The sequence below is a fragment of the Gekko japonicus genome, unplaced genomic scaffold (assembly GCF_001447785.1).
Source record: "Gekko japonicus isolate JY-2015 unplaced genomic scaffold, Gekko_japonicus_V1.1 scaffold454, whole genome shotgun sequence".
Classification (NCBI taxonomy): Eukaryota; Metazoa; Chordata; class Lepidosauria; order Squamata; family Gekkonidae; genus Gekko; species Gekko japonicus.
Genome location: NW_015173687.1, coordinates 177,652 through 198,214, shown reverse-complemented (window position 1 = coordinate 198,214; position 20,563 = coordinate 177,652). Strand labels below are relative to the sequence as shown.

Below are 20,563 nucleotides of genomic sequence, written 5' to 3'. Positions count from 1 at the left end.
CCGGCACTGTATGACTTGCCAGCAATCGAGACCTGACCCGCCTCAAGCCGCGTTCCAGTATTGGGAAAGCACTAGTAAGCCTTGGTCTCGCTTACATATTGATTTTGCTGGGCCGTTCCAAGGCCAAATGTTTTTAATTTTGGTTGATTCTTTTTCCAAATGGCTTGAGGTTATTCGTATGCAGTCTACAATGTCACAGGCTGTAATTAATGTGTTGCGCCGGGTCTTTTCCACCCACGGGCTATTGGACGTGTTAGTGTCCGATAATGGGCCCCAATTTACCTCAGGGGAGTTTGAAAGGTTTTTTTGGGACAATGTATTAAACATGTACTGTCCGCGCTATTCCATCTAGCCACAAATGGGCACGCCGAACAGATGGTTCGGACAACTAAGGAGGCACTTAAGAAGTTGGGTCCCAGGGACTGGGGGCAGAAGCTAGCCTCTTTCCTCCTGAGGCAACATATCACGCCCTGTACAGCAACTGGGAGGAGCCCAGCAGAGCTCCTTATGGGTCGTAGGCTTATAACCCTTCTGGACAGGCTCCATCCAGACCTGACAGAAACTCGGCCCCCCAGAACAGAGGTCCTGGAAAGCCCGCACACTTTCAAACCTAACGACAAGGTTTTCGCGTGCAATTACGGAGGGGGCCACTTATGGCTTTCCGCCATTATCTCTGACGTTCTGGGTTCCCGTAGGTATGTGGCACAGCTAGCAAATGGCAGGAAATTGCAGCGCCACATAGATCAGCTCAGGCAGCGGTGGGCTGACTCCATTCTTGAGTCCAGCACCGAACCTGACATGATCCCTCACCCAGAAGGCGAGCAACGAGGGCCTCCAGACGAGGAGGTGAGTGTTGCTCAGCCCCCCATAGAACCTGAGTGTGGGCAATTCCCCACTCAAGACAGTGACCTCTCGGACACCGGCCAACCAAACTCACTGAAAAGTGAGGTTTCCAGGGCCCCTGAAACCATAGCACCACCAGAACCCATTCGCAGGTCAGGTCGAACAAGGCGTGCCCCTCCCTACTTGAAAGACTACATATGTACAGGTATTGTTCCATCTTAGGGGGAAGGAATTGTTGTGTCTTCACCATTGAAATACAATGCTAAACTTGAAACCTCAGCCAGGATTCTAATCTGTAGCAATACCATTGGCTGAAGCATTATTGTAACCAATCAAATGTAAGAGAACTGTGCTGGAGGAAACTGTATTGATTGGATGTTATCTATGAATTATGATTGGACCTTAACTATGCAAGGGCGTGGCTACACCAGCCTGGGAGTGTTTAAAAAGGTGCTGTGCTACACTGTAATTTGTCGTGTGTCGTCTTGTGAATTGTTGTGTCTTCACCATTGAAATACAATGCTAAACTTGAAACCTCAGCCAGGATTCTAATCTGTAGCAATACCATTGGCTGAAGCATTATTGTAACCAATCAAATGTAAGAGAACTGTGCTGGAGGAAACTGTATTGATTGGATGTTATCTATGAATTATGATTGGACCTTAACTATGCAAGGGCGTGGCTACACCAGCCTGGGAGTGTTTAAAAAGGTGCTGTGCTACACTGTAATTTGTCGTGTGTCGTCTTGTGTGATCTTTGGAGTTCTCGTTCTTAATAAAGCTGATTCACTTGTTACTTACATCGTTGTTGAGTTGCATATTTAACAGTAAGTGTGCAGGATTGTGCTGCAAAAGTGGTGGGGGTGGAAAGTGCCATCAAGTCACAGCTGACTTATGGTGACTATTATGAACTGAGATCGAGGCAGCTCTTAAACAAGGTGATTTCTTTATTCAGCTCATAACTTAACACAGGACAACACAACACAGAAGAAGCTAACTTTTATACGTTTTGAACTGGTAAAAACCACATCTCTAAAGTAGATAACAACCAATGAAATAACAGTGCTTGGGACCAATGGGAATCAGTTCCCCTGGAGAAAATGCTCTGCATCCTTATACCTTGCTGAGATCCCCCCCCCCCCATAACAGCCAATGTGAGGTAGCAGTCAGGGCTTCAGAGCACGGTAGAGCCTGCAGGTGTGTGTGTGTGGGGGAGATGGAAAGCTGAAGAGTGAGGGGCAGATAATGGCAGGTTGATGCATGGCTGGGAAGGAGATAGAGTTGCCAACTCCAGGTTGGGAAATTCCTGGAGACTTGAGGGGTGAAGCCTGGAGAGGGTAGGGATTGAGGAGGGGTGGGGCCTCAGACAGGTACAGTGCCATGGACTCCACCCTCCAAAGCAGCCATTTCCTCCTGAGGAACCATTGTTGCCAATCTCCAGGTGAGGGGTGGAGATCACTCAAAATTACAACTTCAGGTAGCAGAAATCAGTTCCTCTGGAGAAAACGGTAGACTCTGTGTCATACCCTGCTGAGTTCACCACAGCAAATTGTCCCTGAATGTCCAAGGCTGGGGCACTCTCCCAGAGCCTCTTTCTAGAGCCGGAGGCTGCCCCTTCAAAAGCTCAATAATAATAATAATAATAATAATAATAATAATAATAATAATAATAATAATAATAATAATAATAATAATAATAATAATAATAATAATAATAATAATAATAATAATAATAATAATAATAATAATGGCTTGTGTGCCTGTTGCTTTACAGGAACAACAGTTGGATCTTTACCCCTAGGAAATTCCAAATGAATTTTTAACACTTTATTGGAGTTAAAGGCACTGTGGGAATTAAAGTGTGATGATATTACCCAAAGGGGCAGTTTCCTATTTAATTGGGGGAACTAGCTTTAAAGGAGAAAAAACGAGATCCCTACCAATATTATTGGGGATCTTTCCCTTCGAGAACTCTCAAAATAAACAAGGCAGATATTCACCTGGAAAGGTTTTTATTGAGAAAGAATAAAAGGCAATAAATCTAGCCCGCCTATATCTACTGTGCATTGTTAACCCTCCCCCAGCACCCGCAAGCTTAGTATGTACCAGTGTCTGGTGTCCAAGGTCAATCACGCATTCTTTCCAGAGATGGGAGGCCCCGCATAAATGCAGTTATAAGCTAGCACAACTTCCAGCAAAGCCACTTCATGCACACACACACACACACTCTGACATGTTCCCAGACTTCCCCTCCCAACCAGAAGAAAACAAGATAAGAGGCATACAGAACCAAAAAGAACTAAGGAAAACATGGCAATGGAGGCCAGAGTTTGAGAAAACTACTAGTTTTTTATGAATAATGTTAAAAGCTCCTAAATTGGGGTAAATGGGCAAGGGGGAATTGAGGCTGGGTATTTGATGAGGTTAATCCAAGGTAAAGCAATCTATTTTGGGAGCCCCATTGTTCCTGAAATTATGCATCTCCCTAGGGTGTGGAGAAGGTCCTTAGTCAATCAGCCACTTTATAACTCACCTTCAAAAATAAATATTTCCCTGGCTTTTCTCTGGCTGCCATTCATTTTGTGTCCTTTTAGGCCAGATAGTGTCTTATATTTATGATTTTTGAGGTTGTATTTGTATGAAGGGCATTTATACCTCTATCTCTCTGCGTGCTAAACTGACCCTCTGTAGGAGGAGGGGTCTGACTGCTAACAATTAAAGTTAAAGAAGTTTGTGTTAATATATATATACATATAGATTAGGTTCACATTCATTAGGGTTTCAAAGAGCTCTCAAACTGCATTCAGTTTCCGGGATAAACTTTAATTTTCCTACATAATCCCAGCACCAAACTACATGTTACCAAAGACAGTGTGGTCCTAATGCAGCGAGCCCCTAATTTTATCAGGCTTAGTCTCTCCCTTCTGAAATATACCACTAGTAGAAACTAATTTAAACTATAATCCAGCCCCCAAGGCCTTTACAAAAACAGAGTTTGGGAAATTAACTAATCGGGAGTCCAAAAAAAGGAAAGGAACCAAAGCAGGCGGAAGTACTCAAGGCTAGTTCATCTGGAGGGACTCCACATATCTTGGGCTCCAGGTTACGGAGTGGGTGGAGGCACTTCAGTTTAACTAATCCAGAGTACAAGGTATGTGGACGCATTCCTGATTACTAAATGTGTGGAATCGCTCCACATTGACTAACGCCGAGGCTGAAGGTGTGTGCTGAAAACAGCAGGAACCGGGCTGGGCCCAAAGTTGGCAGCAGGCTCCCTGCCGAAGAGGCCGCGGCGTGCCCTGCCCGAAGCGCGCTTTTGTGTGCCGCCTGAGTAGGGCTCCGGGGCGGAGGCGTACTCGGGGCCGCCTCAACCCCCTTTGCGCCCGCCGCTGCCGCCAGTGTTGCTGCTCCTCCAGCGGAGGCGGCCGCCGCATCCCTCCTAGCCAGTGATGGCGACGGCTCCTGCGCGCCCTCCACCCCGGCGAGGCTCGGACGGCCAGCCCTGAAGGCGGCGTCAGGCGCAAGAGCAGCGGCGTCCTCCGGCCCATGCCCCGGGAGGGGGCGGAGGAGCTCGAGCCGCCCACCCGCGCCGCGGCGGGGGCATCGCTGGCTGCTGCCGCCGCCGCTGCTGCGCGGAGGAGGGAGGCGGCACCGGCGGGCGCTCTGCATTGTGCACCGCGCAGCAGTAGCAGGAGGCAGGCCCGGGAGGAGCCGCGCTCGCCCGTCCGCCCGCCTTCGCCCCCGACCCCAGCCCCATGAGCGAGCCGGGAGGCTCCGAAGCGGCGGCGGCGGGAGAAGGAGGAGTCGCCGCCGCCGCTGTTGCTATCGAGCACGCCGCAGCGCAGGTAAAAACTGGAGGTTGGCCGGGCTAAGCAGCGGGGCGCACCGCATCGCTTCCCCGCGTTCCGGCCTGGCAGGCAGGCAGGCAGGCAGGCAGTCGCCACCGGTGCACCTCCGTCAGCGTGGCTGGCTGGAGTGGGGCGTTGGGAGAGGAAAGCTGCTTCCCGGGAAGCCCCTTTGGGTCCTGAGGCTGCCTTCCAGCCCCGATCCTTGCCCCCCAAGCCGGTCCGGGCCACACAAAAGCGGCCCTCGCAGAGTCTCCAAACGGCAGCCTGGAGCAGCCATGTCAGTCTGGACAATTCACGTTTGGCAAAAATCAGCCCCTCGCCTTTTGCAAGCGCTTTCTCCAAAGAGGGGTTTCCTTTTCGGCTCGCAGGCGGCCCGTTCGGGAGCCCGATTTTGCCCTACCCGGGCTCCGGGCTCCGGCCCCTCCTTTGACGCGCCCCGCAACCCGCGATCCCCCTTGTTTTTCCCCCCACGAAGGGCCAACCTTTCTCTTTCTCAATTTTTTTTTCTAATTTTTTCTCCAAACGCTAGTTTTTTTCCTATTAAAACGACGCCACCTAGAGGAGACTATTTCGTAAATAGAGAAAAAAAGAAATTAAAATTGGGGGAAAAAAAGGAAATCTTTTCTATTTCTTTATTTTCGAAGGAAAAGTTTCAATCCTTGAAATGCTTATTAGGAGTTTTAAACGCCTTTTTCGTTTGGTTTATTAGCTTTCTCTCTGGGGTTTTTAAAAGCGCTTTTAAAGCAAGCCAGTGTGTGCTTATGGTTGCTGTCAGCAAAATTTGTTTTAAAGCAGAAGCCTTTTTAATATGCAAATTAAATTAAATTTGAATTTGAATTAAATCGGAGGGGTTGGTTGCAAAACAGATTTTTTATGCCGATTGTGTTTGGAAACGAAATTAAGTCGTAGGAAAACCTAAGCAATTTCAAGAAATGATCAGTTTGGAGAAGCAGTTTGATTTGTAAGGAAGCAATTAAGAATTGTACTTATTGCAAATTTCAGTTGGTTCAGTGCAGTTAAAATACAAATTTTGTTTTCATACCAATCAAAAGTTTCTTAAGGTTCTGTTTTTAAATATATGCCATAGGAAATTTTCTGAGGACACACCCCAATTTTGAGGGGGGGGGAAGATAATTTTAGGGTTTTATGCAAATCTGATTTTGAAACAACCCTTTTTCAAACACAATCCAAAACTGAAACGTCATCGAGGGTGAAAATAAGATTACAATGAAGTCTTTTGTTCTTAAATGTCATATGTTTTCTGAAGCTATTGGTTTTCTGGCACAATTAAAACCTAATTCTGGCATTTTAATTTTTAAACCTTTTGCAATTGGGAGGGGGGAGAGATCCTTTTGTGTGTGCTTTTGCCTACACATTAAGACAGTATAAAATGTTATGGATGTAATTTCTTTGTATTAGTTTGTGCTTCAAGTGTGCCACGGTATTAATTGTGCATGCAGAAATAATAATTAGAAAAACTAGCCATGAAGTTGCAGATTTTTTTAGGGGGAAAGCAAAAGTGCAAAACTGCTATTTCCCCCCCCTGTTGAGTGATTCTGTATTGTACCTCTATAGCTAAATGCTGATTTTATTTAAAAAACAAGAAAACAAAGCTAACACTAATTTATGGTTCTTAATGTGCATAATTGTATTACTGTATGATGCTAGGTTATTTTTGGGCTACCCACTTGAGTTTGTTGTGGTAAGATTTGTCTCTGAGTTTTTTTGGTTATTGCTTCTGTTTTTGGTTTTTTCTTTTTCTTTTTTTGTATTTGAAAAAGAGTGAGACTGTAATTCTTAGAATTTCCATTTAAACAAATGTCTGTGGAAAGATCTTGAACGTGCAGCTTCTGCAGTCTGAGGGGGAGAGGGGAAAAAGAACAGGTCAACACAGAATTTGCAAAAAAAAAATCTTGTCAGAGTCTCCACTTTAAAATGGGAACAAAATATCAAGATGGCCGACTGCACAGCTGCAGCAGTGAATTTGAAAAGGGCATTTCTGTGTTGGAACAGAACTCTTTTTTTCTGCAGCCTTAAATCCTCTCTCCAATCCAGGAACCTCAATTCAGGCAAATGTGTTTAGAAAATTTAAAACTTTTTCTAGCCTGAATTAGAAAAAAACATTCAGAATTTGGGGGGAAAAGTTGATGTCTTGTTAATTTTGCTTAATTGCCCTCTAAATTGTAATGGAATATTTAATTGAAAATTTGGCCTTGTTCAGTTGAATGTGTGTGTGAGCGATTAAAGATTTTACCTCTAACCAAACCTCTCCCCCCCCACACACACAAACATTGGAAAGGAGGAATGTCAGGCATTTTGGAAGTTTCTAGAATAGCAGCAAAATAGACAATTTTTTTTTTAAAATCCACCCAGTGGCAATAGTGGTAATAATTTTTTTTCTTTTGTAACAGTTACAAATATCCTTCTTCCTGATGACTTCTTCCTGATGACTTTCTTGCACTAAAACGAGGCCAGAATATTAGTGTTTGAATATTAATTAATGTGACACAACAAAATTAGTCACTCACAAATTGCATGACATTGTTAGCTGTTGCTGGACTTTCGATATGTTTTACTTACAGATTTATTCCTGGTGTGTGCTTCTAGCATGCCGAAGCTGTATGGTGATGCTATTTAAGATGAGGTGCAGCTATCAAATTTCCAATTTTTAAAACTAATTTGGGCCACGTGGCGAGTAGCTGTGTCGATTTTACTTGCTTCCCTGGCAACAGATTTTGAAAGTCTTACCAGAACTTTTGAGAGGGAAATTTATGATTGGACTTCTGGATGGTGATAAAACTCTGAGCAATTTTCTTTTGAACCAGGATCAGTGACATCTTGAGCTCTGGCACACTACAAAAGAGGCCATGTTGGATTGTGTTAGTAATATATGCAGAATTTTAGCACCATTTTTCAAAAGATTGGAAAGTTGCATGCTACCATCCTCCAAAGCTGGGTCTGTGCACAAAGAATACCAAAAGAACATGGAGGACGCCCATTTGATTTTCTGTGGAGATTTAATTAGCTTTTCTAGCAAGTAAACTTTCCCCCCCCCCCCAGTGCACTATAATTTTCAGTGTTGCATTTGTATCAGGGATGTGCCAACTACAAACTCTTTTTGATGATCTGATCCCGAGGTGAGGGAGAGGTCTGCCCCCCTGTTGCTGATATAGAGCTAGTGAATGATGGCTTGAATGTGGGGGTGAAGTCTGTTGTGGGGGGTGCTGGCCCTCAATTAGTTCCTTGCAGTTATTAAACTTTTTTGAAAAAAATGTATCTCCTCTTTCTGCCTTGTGAATTTGCATCAACATAATTATAAATAACAATAAAAATAAATAATCAATGGAGGAAGGCAAAAGGTGTCTATAATTCGTTAACCCACATTTCCTTCCAAGTAACCAGATTTTAACCTGTTGTCTAAATGATACTGAAGTGGTATCCAGGCAAGTCTTTCTTGGAAGAGAGTTCAGAAATTTAGATGCCACCACAGAGAAGGCCCTGCTTTTGTGTAGCTCTCTGTTAGACCTCAGACTGTGGAGCGAGACCTCTAAAGATGATCTGGGTGAGAAGGCAGACTGTTTAGTTGATGACCTGGGTTGAATGCTATGCAGCCATTTAATAAAACCCAAGGAATCATTTTCTCATGATCAACCTCATTGGCTAGAGCAGCTGCAGCAAGGATGAAATTGTAATTAACATTTAAAGTTTGAGGCATTCGTTATTTGCTCTCTCAGATCTTACTTTGGGTTGACGGTGGCCTTTAAGGGTTTGGGCTTTGAGCTGGTTCAGAGTTCAAATGTCTGTGTTATGAACTCATGAGAGGTTCAGCTGTGTGCTTACTCTCTTTCTTTCATCTGTATAGTCTTATTTATTATATTTGCACCTCTCCTTTCTTCTTTTGAGGGATTCAAGTTGTTGGGTGGGGTGGGGATTTCCTAGAATGTCTCTCATCCAGGCACTAACCAGACTTGTGGGGAAGATAAGACAAGCATAATGGCCTCCTCTTCAGGCATGGTGTGAGTAGGGTTGTGATAATGTACATTATTTATTATTTAAAACATTTTAAAGCTGCCTTTCCACCCCAAAGGCGGGGAGCAATAAAAACATTAAAAGAAGATTAAAAATGCACATAAATATATGAAAATAAGAAACATAAACTTAACACAGGAGAGGGAGGAAGAGAATAAGTGAGGGAATGGCAGACAAAATGAAAAAGTCTTCACCCGCTTGGTGGAAGTCAGTGATTAAGGGGGCCAGACGAATCTCCCTTCGAAGAATCATTATTTTGGGTGCCATGACCGAGAAGGCCCTTTTCTGAGTTGTCACCCATCTAGCCTCAGATGGCAGGAACAGCTGAAGCAGGGCAGAGCCTCCGAAAATGACCATCTTAGGCTGCAGTCACACACACTAAATAATCCACTTTCAATCCACTTTAAATGCACTTTCCAGCTGGATTTTTACTGTGTAAACTGGCAAAATCCACTTTGAAAGTGCATTAAAAGTGGATTGAAGGTGGATTATTTAGTGTGTGTGACTGCAGCCTTAGTCAGGTTGATTCATATGGCATAGGCAGTTCTACATAATACATCTTGAATATTATTAATAAAAGTATTATAGATCTTGTAGTGTGACAATCCATTGAAAGTTTTGAGTTTTGTCTTCCCCTCACAAACATTTATCACATTTTATATCTCCCAATGTGTTCAAGGTGTCCTGTGCAGGATTTTATTGTATCCTTGCATTTTAACCTATGAGGGATGTGTATGTAAGGGGGGGGGGGGAAATGCACGCATGCGCGTGTATGTAAAACCCACGGCTCTCTGCTGACTTGGTGGGGGTTTGAGCCCTGGTCACCCTCCATCTGCTGTACCCGTAGTTTGAATTGGACCAATCTGATGTTCCTCTGAAGTGTTCCCTCAGTGAGCCAGTAATAGGAGAGAGCTTCCTTGAAAAAGTGTGTGGTCATTCCTACTGATACTCAACCACAAATGGATAGTTGTAGAAGAGTGTTGAGTGCGTTCTTGTCTCACATGAAACTATGGCAAGGCCCCACTGGTCTGGGCACCTTCCTGGGGATGCCAGGCCTGGAATTCCTGACTGGCTGTGGTTTGGGACCATTGGCAGCCAAAACTGGGTCATTTATCCTCATCAGTGTGGTTGGACTCTATGTTGGGCCAGATACCCTAGCTGAGTCAAGCAGCCATCCAAACACCTCAGTCAACCCAATTTTCTTTCCAAGCTCTTACTGGACATGAGACCCATGTGAGTACCTAGACACAGGCCCATAGCCAGGATTTCGTGGCTTGTGAGACAGTTTTTTTTCTTGTGGGGCTGAAGTTCTCAGTGAAGAAAGAAAAGCTATTTAGCCAATAGAAAGCTGTTACTAGGATAGATCTCTAAATTGCAAGCTGTCAACCAGTTTAGATGACAGTTCTCAGCTGCTGCAAGTTAATCACTTCTGCCAGCCTAAGCAACAATTCTGATAACAAGCTGGCTGGTGGGGGTGATGACTTCTGTAACCAAGAAAGCTAACACTTAGGCAGAAAAACTCTCTTAAAGGAGACCAGTTTCTTTGCATGGAGTTAGATGGGATCCTAGAGGTCACCTACTCCAACCCCCTTGCTCAGTGTGGGAATTAGTCAACTACAGCACCCCATTCTGCTTAAAGGAGTGCACACCTTTTAAATATGATTGGGGGGGAAAGCATTTACAGGAAAAATTCTTGTGGGGCTGTGCCTTTAAGAAAGGGGGTGGAGCCCCCCCCAAAGCCCCATCATATTTATGGGCCTGCCGAGATACTTTATGAGGCATGGCTGGCATGTGGTGGTACATTAAAGAGGGGTAGAGGAACATCGGCTACATTTCTTACCCTTTCAGCCTACTGGCAGGGAAAGGAGAAGGGGTGAGGTAGTGATAAGGACCACCTCCCTTCAGATTCTGAGGCCTTGCCTGGGGGTGGGGACAGCAGCTGGAGGCAGGTGCTGCCAGGAGGGGCCTCAGGAATGGATGTGCTGTTCCTGTGCTGTCCTGACACCACCATCCTGTGTGAACCGAGGCCTGGTCCACACATACAGGGGCAATGAAGCTTTGGAATGCTGACGGGATAGCATGAATTATACCACTTTAGACCCTAGGTGGAGGTCTCATATTTGGGAAGATTCCCCTTTCTTGTTAATGTCCTGTAAATAGAAGCCAACACAGCAAGGAAAAGGGGAGGGGGCTTTTCCTGCCTGCTGTGCCAGTTCTACGTTTACATGGAATGTTTTATGTGAATAAACACACAGTAGATTTCAAAACTCCCCCCACCCAGCAGAAACATTGCAAAAGGAGAAGTGGGTTTCGTTTGTGTCTGTGCTGTCCCCATCTCAACCCCCCCCCCCAATATGGGAAGCTAGAGATCACATTGTTTTAAAGCAAACTGTGTTCTGTGTATATCTAAAGCAAGATTGCTACTGCAGTGGTTTAAAGCTAACCTGGATATTTCTGTCATTAATTTTTTAAAAAGTGCTTATCAGCAACCTAGCCAAACTCGCCCCAGGACTTTGCATGGTTCAATGTGAGATTTTAACATTTCCCCCCCATCCCTTCCCAGAGCTGATGCTTAATCATGGGGCAATTGACTTCTAATTATTTGCTGTTGGCACATAGGGATTTAAAATGGGGTTTGCTGCCAGAAGATGTTCTGATATCCACTAGTTTATGAGATTTGGGGAAAAGACATTCATGGATAATTTTTTGATTGCATTTGGCCTGAAGAGCTAAATAGAACCTCCATATTCAGAGGAAGTGTTGCCTCCGATTGTTAGGCCAGCTCCTAGTTCAGGTGGTCTGTTGCCTTTATGGTCTGTTTTTGAGTTTCTCAGAGATGCCCAGTGACCACAGAACTCTGGATTAGACCTGGTCCAAGAGAAGATTTTCTAATACTCTCGAAGAAGTTGCTGTCTTTTTAGGGTGTAGTATTGCAAAAAATATTAACTTCGTAGATTGTAGCAGTTTTCTTCTAGTTTCAAGTACCCACACAAGCCTATGTTTGAATGTATTAAGCTGCCTTGTACTGACTCATACAATTGATCCGTCTAGATTTAGTGTTGTCTCCTTTGACTGGTGGCAGCTCTCCAGCTCAGACACGTCTCATCACCTGTTAGAGATCCTGTTAACTGGAGATGCTGGGGATTGAACTAGGAACCTTCTACGTCTCAGGTGCTCTACCACTGTACCATTCCCCTCTGCAAGTGGTTCATGGTTCATCCGTTGTCTTATCCCCCCTCAGATACTCCAAAGGAGCCCCGTCCACCTCTTGCTATTCCCCTTCTAAACACACGGTTGAAGGTTGTTAACTGAAGGCAGGGTTGGAAAATTTCAGATGACTTAGTGGTTAGGTCATGTAAAAATCTAACGTCTTGGAATTTGAATTGTTTCCAGCCTTGGCTGTAGGGTTTTTTTCAGCTGATGGAAGACAGGTCCAGGGAAGGTGTTGAGGTTTCCAAAAGCAGGAACCATCTTTGCATGAAGAGATGGGATTGATGCAGCTGCCCACACAAAGTGCCTGGCAGTCTTTTTAGTTGTTGTCACTGCTCCCAGCAATCCTGTGAGGTAGGGTGCAGCTGGTCCCGTTAGTTGAGAGGAGGTGTGTTTCCTAGATGTGTGCAGTGAATCTGAGCCTGAAAAGGGGATCTTTCTTCCCTGGTCTGTTGTGCCATGTCCAGTGCAGTCTTGTGCAATCTATACCTTAAATGCTGCAGAGCACTACAAATGGTGCTTGTGCAAAGTGATCCTGTTGCATAGAGTTGCACAAGGTGTTTATGTGCAAACTTGAAAATATACAGTGCAAACGGTGAACTCTTTGGCTATGCAGGACAGTTGTGTTTGCAGTCATTAGGGAGCCACCGTTTGCAGTGACAAGCCAAGTTATTTTTTGCTACTGAATGTATGATTGAGCCAATAAGATGTGGCTCCAGTTGAATACAAACCAGTACATACCAGTAAGCTGGGTTTAGTACTGTAGTTGAGATTGTGTGTTGTAGTGGTTAGAGTGTCATACTAGGATGGGGGGAAATCAGGTTCAGATCCTAACTCCGCTACTGGGTGACTTTGGACCAGATGGTCTCTTTTGGCCTAGCTTACCTTGCAGGGCAGTTGTGAGGATACAAAGGTGTAGGGGAGAACTAAGAATGCAGCCCTGAGTTCCTTAGAGGAAGTATGGAATAAACATATAATAGATCATTAGGAAAGATTCTTGACCCCCATCTCACAATGTTGACCAGTGGTGGGTTGGGTCATCCCCCCCCCCGCCTCCTACAACATTTGGCTCACTTGCTGGAGCACTTTGCTCCATAAGCTTGCCTTGCAGGTCATCTGCTCTCTCTTTTGTGTCTCCCTTGTTTATGTGGGCAAGCTACAATGTACTGGATTGTGAGTTTGGCTGGATGGCCTTTGGGGGTGTCTTTTTTAATTCATGTAACTGGAAGAAGGAAACCTGCTACTCATACAAATGTGTGGCATGTTGTACCTGGCCCTGGTTTCAGCTGGTATCCAAAATGACAACCTAGCTGCCTTCCTCGTCCACTGCAGTCTACTGTGCTTCCCCCCTTTCTGCTGGCCACTCCCAGCTTCCCAGGAACATTCCGAGATCAGGTGTCTGTAGACTCTTGCTGTTGGAAAGTAACTGAACATGTTTCTTTTCTGACTAATTGTGAATATATAAGACCAAATGCTTGTGAATTCTTCTTTCAAGGCCCCCTTTTCCTTTCCTGTCTCTCCCTATTGTTGAACTGTAGTTTGCAAGCTCCTTAGGAGCCAGTCTGGTGTCTGGTTAAGTGCGCGGACTCTAATCTGGGAGAACCGGGTTTGATTCCCCACTCCTCCACTTGCACCTGGCTGGATGACCTTGGGCAAGCCATAATTCTGGCACAGCTGTTCTTGAAAAAGAGCAGTTTCTGTCAGACTTCTCTCAGCCCCATCTACCTCACAGGGTGTCTGTTGGGGAGGGGAAGGGAGTTTGTAAACCGCTCTGAGACACCTTTGGGTAGTGAAGGGTGGGGTATAAATCCAATCTCTTCTCTCTTCTTCTTCTTAGGGCACAGAGAGAGTTTTAATGTCACTTTTTCGGAGGGTCTGACTGTTAATTTCTGCTGTATTTCTAGGTTATGTTTCACCTTTGGTATTGGCTGGATTGTTACTGCCATCATTAACCAAAATCCCTGATTTATTTTAGTTGAAAAAGCAGACTATGAAAGGATGCAGATAAATAAGACTGGCATTACACTCCAGCATGGTTGCCAAATGACCTGGGAAATAAAGCCTGGTCTTTTCTTGTGAATTGAACAGCAATTTAATCCACAAGAATTAGCACATGAAATATTTCAGGGGCTTGTTTTTACAAACAACCTCAGATTAAGCTTCTGTTGAAGGCATAGGAGCAAGGGTTGGTGAGGATGTTGGCAACCCTGTGTTGCTTGCAAAGTTTTGGGAGGCAGTCTTGATGGATGGGTTTTGGTGCATGTTTGGTTCCGAGGATGCCTATAGAACCATATCTGTCCCTGGAGTAATTTTATTTGGTCCCTGGTGGACCTATGAGGTTTTTTTAAAAAAATCAGGGGATAAAATATTTGCTCACACTTAAGGTGGTCTTAAAAAAAAAGGCTTTCATCTTGCAAGAAGCAAACTTCTTTTTGCTACTCTTTGATCTTGCATATGTTTAATATGTAATTTTTTATATTTTTAGTGTATTTATAGATCGCTTTAAAATACTCAAAGCTGTTTCCAATTAAAACCAAAGTTTTAAGGCAGCATCAACAATCAGACATACTGTCAGAAACAGAGACATATTTGGATGTAATGCTGAGCTTATGTACGTGTACTCCCTGACAGAGGCTTATGACTGCTAGGAAGTGCAGGCTTTTTTTATGGATCCTGACCACTTGGGTGGAGGTCATTTCTTCATGGTAAAAGATGCTTCCAGACCCCAAATTCCTGTCTGGAGACAAGAAGTTGGCAGTCTCTGGTTGAACCGACAGTTGTATTTGGGGTTCAAAACAAATGTTGCTACATTTGGAGCTGGGAAAGACTTTACACCAGAGAAAGAAATTCACCATGCCGTCTTAAGGTGTGCAGTGAATGCCTTCCTTAGGTATATGTGATTGGATGAGTGTTGCAATGGGGAGTACTGGGTTCAGATCCCCCACTCAGCCATGAAGCTCATTAGGGGACCGTGGGGCAAGTCTCTGCTAAAATCCCAGGATAATAGGGGATGGGGAAGAGACCAGGTACTCTCTTCTGAGCTCCTTGCAGGGAGGGTGCGGTAAAAATTAATAATATTCACATGGCTCTCCAGGCTAAGCTTGCTCTGCAGGAAAGTTAGTGCGGTGTGCCTTTTGTACTGTATTGTTTGTGTGGCACCATGGAGTCTGGGTTATGTGGGTTAATTGTTGACATTGGGGCCCAGCTGACCTTTGGGGGAGCCTTCTTTGGTTCTGGGTTGAGTTAGAGGTAGTGCTTCCTGACCCGTACGTGCTTTTGTGTCCTTGGGAGTCCTCCCAACATACTATGATGTCATAGAATGTTCACAAACACTGCAACTTCTGTGGGGGAAGGAAGGACTGGTCACAGGGTGACCCTGGGCTAGTCACACACTCTCAGCCTAGCCCACCTCCTACGATTGTTGTGAGGATAAAATGGAGAAGGGGGAGAATGGTGTAAGCCACTTTGGGCCTGCACTGGGGAGAAATGTTGGGTATAAATGAAATGTTGGAAAAATCCAGGATCCTGCTGCAAAGGAAATTGAAGGATGATTTGGTCGAGAGGCAGTCCATGTATACGCATTGTGGAAAACTTAAGGAACTGTGTGGTATTGGTGGGAAAGAGAAGGGCTTAGAACATAAGAACATAAGAGATGCCAATGTTGGATCAGGCCAATGGCCCATCCAGTCCAACACTGTGCGTCACACAGTGACCAAAACCCAGGGGCCATCAGGAGGTCCACCACAGAGCCAGAGCTCCAGGAGCTCTCCCACTGTTGCCCCCCCCAAGCACCAAGAATACACAGCATCACTGCCCCAGACACGGTGTTTCCTCTATACCTCGTGGCTAAAGAGGCAATATAAGAAATCCCATTTGCTTAATGATAACTATAGAATGTAACATTACTGATAATTGACATGTCGATTAATAATCCATGAAGTTTCTGCAGCCCTAACACTGGGTTGTTGTGAGTTTTTTATTTGGAAGTGCCATCCGTGAGGTTTCATTATAAGTCATAAACCCTGTGCAGTTGTTTGAGTGCATCGGCAAAGATCTCTGCATGATTTGCCGTTGGATTACTGGCAGTCGTTCACCTCTTACTGTTTCCCTTCCGGGTAGTGTAAAACATCTCCAAGAAGCCCTTTAGTCCTATTAAATTTTTGCTTACTGTTCCCTTCACATACTGGGTATTTTAGCATCTTGCCTACCCCTCCCATATTCATGATTTTACGTCCTTTCTTATAAAGATGCACATTTGGCTGTAGAGGTGCAGGTTGCAGATCCTTGAGCTAAAATGTCAGATGAGAACTAGCAACATGGGGGTGGATTTCAAATTGCTGAGCTGTCGGGTTAGAATTGAAATTGCTGAGCGGTCGGGTTAGAACGGATAAAAGGAAGTACTTCTTCACCCAAAGAGTGATTAACCCTTGGAATTCACTGCCACAGGAAGTGGTGGCGGCTACAAGCATGGACGGCTTCAAAAGGGAATTAGATAAGCATATGGAGCAGAGGTCCATCAGTGGCTATTAGCCACAAGGTATAGATAGGGACTCTGGGGCAAGTGATGCTCTGTCATCTTGGTGCTTGGGGGGGGGGGTCAACAGTGGGATGGCTTCTAATGTCCTGGCCCCACTGGTGGACCTCCTGATGGCACTGGTATTTCTGGCCACTGTGTGATATAGAGTGTTGGACTGGATGGGCCTTTGGCCTGATCCAACATTGGCATCTCTTATGTTCTTATGTTCTTAAATCCCACTTCAAGCTTCGAAGCTTGCTGGGTGACCTTGGGCCAGTCAGTACCACTGGCTCAACATACCTCCTAGGGTAGTTGTGTGGATACAAAGAGAAGGGGGAGAGTTGAGGTGGAATTTCTGGGAGGAAGGATGGGACAAAAATATAACCGGTTCCTCTGTATTCATTTGAAATAGCTGGCCAGATTGTGGGCTGCCTTTCTAAAATAATTCCACATATTGTTTTTGCCAACTCCCTACAGTCTTAATTCAGCCTTCGCTTGCTTAACGTGAAGCCTCAGTGTTGTGTTTTGATAGACAGTTAAATAAATTTTTGATTATGCAAATTTGGGAGTCTGCCATGACATCAATGGAAATCAGTGCTTTAAACAAAATTTATTTATTTGTTGTGTCTTGTTTTTTCCTCCTCCTCTCTTCTGAGAGTTTGCAACTGTAACCTGAATTTTTACAACAATGTATAAATTTGTAGCTATACGAACATAGCAAATTGATTCAAAAATCTTTTAATTCTTTTTCTTCCCCTTTTATTTATTCCCCCCCCCAAGTTGTTTGATTTGTGTGTGTGTGTTCAGATTTTTTGGTGTGCCAGTCGAGTAAAAAAAATTTTAGTAGCATGCAGGCTACATCTGGAAATGTTGACTTTGCATTAACAACTATTGATTATATTGGTGGGTTTTGTTTTTGGTTTGGGACAAGGGAATAATTATTGGTAGTGCTTTTTATTGTGTTCATTATGTGAGGAATAACTGCTAGGGGGCACACTGGTCTCTGCTGCTTCCTTTGGTGGCAAACGGGATTCCCTGCCTCTTTTGCAAAGCTACTGGGAGTTGGTGGTTTTCTGCAGTAATAGAAGAGGGGGAAACCAAGCCAGTGAGGCAATTAATTTGCATGGACTGCTGAAGGCAAGTGTGGGCTTCATATCCTGTAGAAGAGGTGCTGGGCAGTTACAAAAAGTGGTATTCAGTACTGGTACTGGTACAAGTCTGGGATCCCATATTGGACTTTCCCCCAAACTTTTTCCTCCAGAAGAAATCGTTGGTGTCCTTTGGAAGGACTTTTGTGGGAGGGTGAAGTATATTTGGGTCGACTCTACAGAGTCTAGAATCATGTTGCTGATTTGTGTTCACTGGAGTTGGACCCTCCCCTTCCCAGGTGTAAAAAATTGTGTAATTTTTTAAAAACAATGTTCCAAAGTATGTGTGTTTTTTCAGATTTCCCACTGTACAACTGCAATCTCCCCATTTCCCTGGTCCCCCCCCCCTAATATGATTCAAGCAGAAATGAGCTGGTACTTACCATTTTATGCCATGGTGACTAAAGGGAACCTCCATGTACAGAGGCAGTCAACCTCTGAATCCCAGTGCCAGGAGGCAACATCAGGGGAAGGTCTCAGCCTCTATGCCCTATTGTTGGCCTTCCAGAGGAACTGGTTGGCCATTGTGTGAGGCAGAATGCTGAACTAGATGGACTACTGGTCTGATTCAGGAGGACTCTTCTTAGGTTCTTATTTTAGTTTCTTGTTGATTTAGTTTGTAGTTTTTGTGTGACCTCATTTTTGTTGTTGTTGGTGATGATTCTTTAGTTTTTTACTCTTTTTAATGCATGTATTATTGTGCTCATTTAAAAAGATATGTGCCATTTTGGTGCAATTGGTGTTAAAACAATGTTGAAATATATATATATTTTTTGGGGGAAGTTTGGTGTGAGGAAGGAGAAACCTGTGTAAAAATAAACACAAATATGTTTTTCTCCCTTGTGAGAAACAAAATTTGAACTAGGATACTTGTGAGAAACAAAATTTGAACTAGGTACCTGACAGCTTCCAGAATTCACTCTGATTGCAAAATTCAAGGGGCTGGCCGGACCTTCAGTAATCAGTTCAGTGATTACCAGATTTGGGGGCTAGATAACACTTCTTTTAAATAAGGGACTCCTGTGAGCATGAAGAGGGTGCTTGCTGTGTCACTTCATGAGTCACTGCTCTGGCAGTCGACATCCTTTGAAGGAGAGTAACTCTGTCAAGTCTGAATACATCAGAAGTGACTAAATGCTTCAGAGGTCAAGAAGAGTCAGTGGTGGAAAGTGCCATCAAGTCACAGCTGACTTATGGCGACCCCATAGGTTTTCTAGGCAAGAGACGTACAGAGGTGGTTTGCCACTGCTTGCCTCAGCCTCACAACCCTGCTATTCCTTGGAGGTCTCCCATCCAAATCCTGGCCAGGGCCAAACTTACAGGATCTGATGAAATAGCTAGCCTGGGCTATTGAGGTCAGGGCCAAGAAGAGTTACCTGGCTGTAAAGGAGGCTTTCTGTATTGTCTCTGCATGAGTCACAGATCTGGGCTGGTTTCTATGCCCAGATGAGTGGGGCTGGGGAAGGGCTGTGGTTCAGTGGCAGAGCATCTGCTTGGCATGCAGAAGGTCTCAGGCTCAATCCCCGGCATCTCCAGTTAAAAAGATCAGGTAGGAGGTGATGTGAAAGACCCCTGCCTGAGACCCTGGAGATCCGCTGCCAGTCTTGAGTAGACAATACTGGCTTTGATGGACAAATGGTCTGATTCAGTATAAGGTAACTTTGTGTGTTCATAAAGGAGTGACTTGTGTAGACATACAGGAGGGCTGGCTTATCTGAGAGAGCATGGTTTATACTGTGACATGATTTGTAATAGTAATATTACTGTGCACATCATGTAATAATATGTATGTAAATGGTGCATTATTATTATTTTTAATTTTATGCCTCCAGGTTTAATTAAGGAAAAATAGTGTGACTCAGCTGTCAAAAGGCTGGGAAGCCATAGTTAAGTTTTCTTTATGGCATAGTTTGCCTGGCCAGTACTCTTGATGTATGTATATCTTAGCCATCCTAGCAGCCCTGCAAGTTAGGGCAGTACAGTTCCCTTCATATTTCAGCTAAATGGTACTAAGAGTGTTCCTGGTACCTTAAGTTGGTACAGTGTGTTAATTTTTTAAAGAAAGAAAAGTTGGGAATTAGCTTTTTTAAAAAGGTATAAATTATATATAAGAGAAATCAGTTGCCCCTTGTCACCCTATTGGGTACACCAAAAGGACGGATCAAGTCATCGTTCGAAACCTATTTGTGATGGAAACTATTGGATTTACAGAGCGTTTATATCAATATTTGATGTGGCAGATGGTCTGGACAAACGAGCAGAAAAGCTAAGAATAACAATTAGTGAGCCGAGTGACCCCCCCCCCCGAATCTCTCTATGCTCGTTTGTAATGCGTGACACAGAATGAGCCACCTCTGCTTGTGGTGGTGAGATGTGGGAGCTGGCTCCACATCAGAGTCCCATGTTGTGTGTACTGATGTGTAGGGGATGGGTTCTATTTTCGCAGTCACAGACCTGTGCTTAGGGCTGGAAGCAGAAGCTGTGCACAGGTCCTGTTCCTTCTACAAGACGTGATGTTTTAAACCACACAAAGGGTTAAAAAAAACCTCACAAAAGATATGACTTCTTCCTTACCGGGGAAGAGCTACTTCTCTATTGCAGCAAACCATACTGGTGTATCCTGAAAGATCACCACTGCAACAAATGAATAAAATGCAAGGGTCATTTTAGCTTGTAGCGCCCATGGAAAGAGGAATGTGGCCGCTGTATCTCTGTATTTCAGGCTTAGAAGGAAGATCAATTCCCAACTCATCCCCATTTCTTTCCAGTCGGCCTTCTCTGAAGTAATTTTGTCTTTTGCATTAGTGTGATAGACTCACTCAGTTACTTGTGATGCCGAGAGAGCTGCCAGTTGTGTTTCTGTATGAGTTGCTGGTACTCTGCTAGGGAACTATGCCCAGAAGCATAAGAGGTGAGTTTCCTCTGAGTGCTGGTAGGCCTTACTCTAAAAGTGTAGTTTTTTGGGTGCCA

General features: G+C 44.4%; 1 protein-coding gene across 1 annotated transcript in view; it reads left to right on the top strand.

Annotated features, from left to right (window-relative positions):
• Positions 1 to 4,512: 4,512 nt before the first annotated feature.
• Positions 4,513 to 20,563, top strand: part of ZNF618 (zinc finger protein 618) — a 135,622-nt gene continuing 119,571 nt past the window's right edge. Inside the window, 1 exon segment of the mRNA XM_015423110.1 lies at positions 4,513 to 4,687. Within this exon segment, the coding sequence (XP_015278596.1) occupies positions 4,598 to 4,687 (90 nt within the window). The 5' untranslated portion in view covers positions 4,513 to 4,597.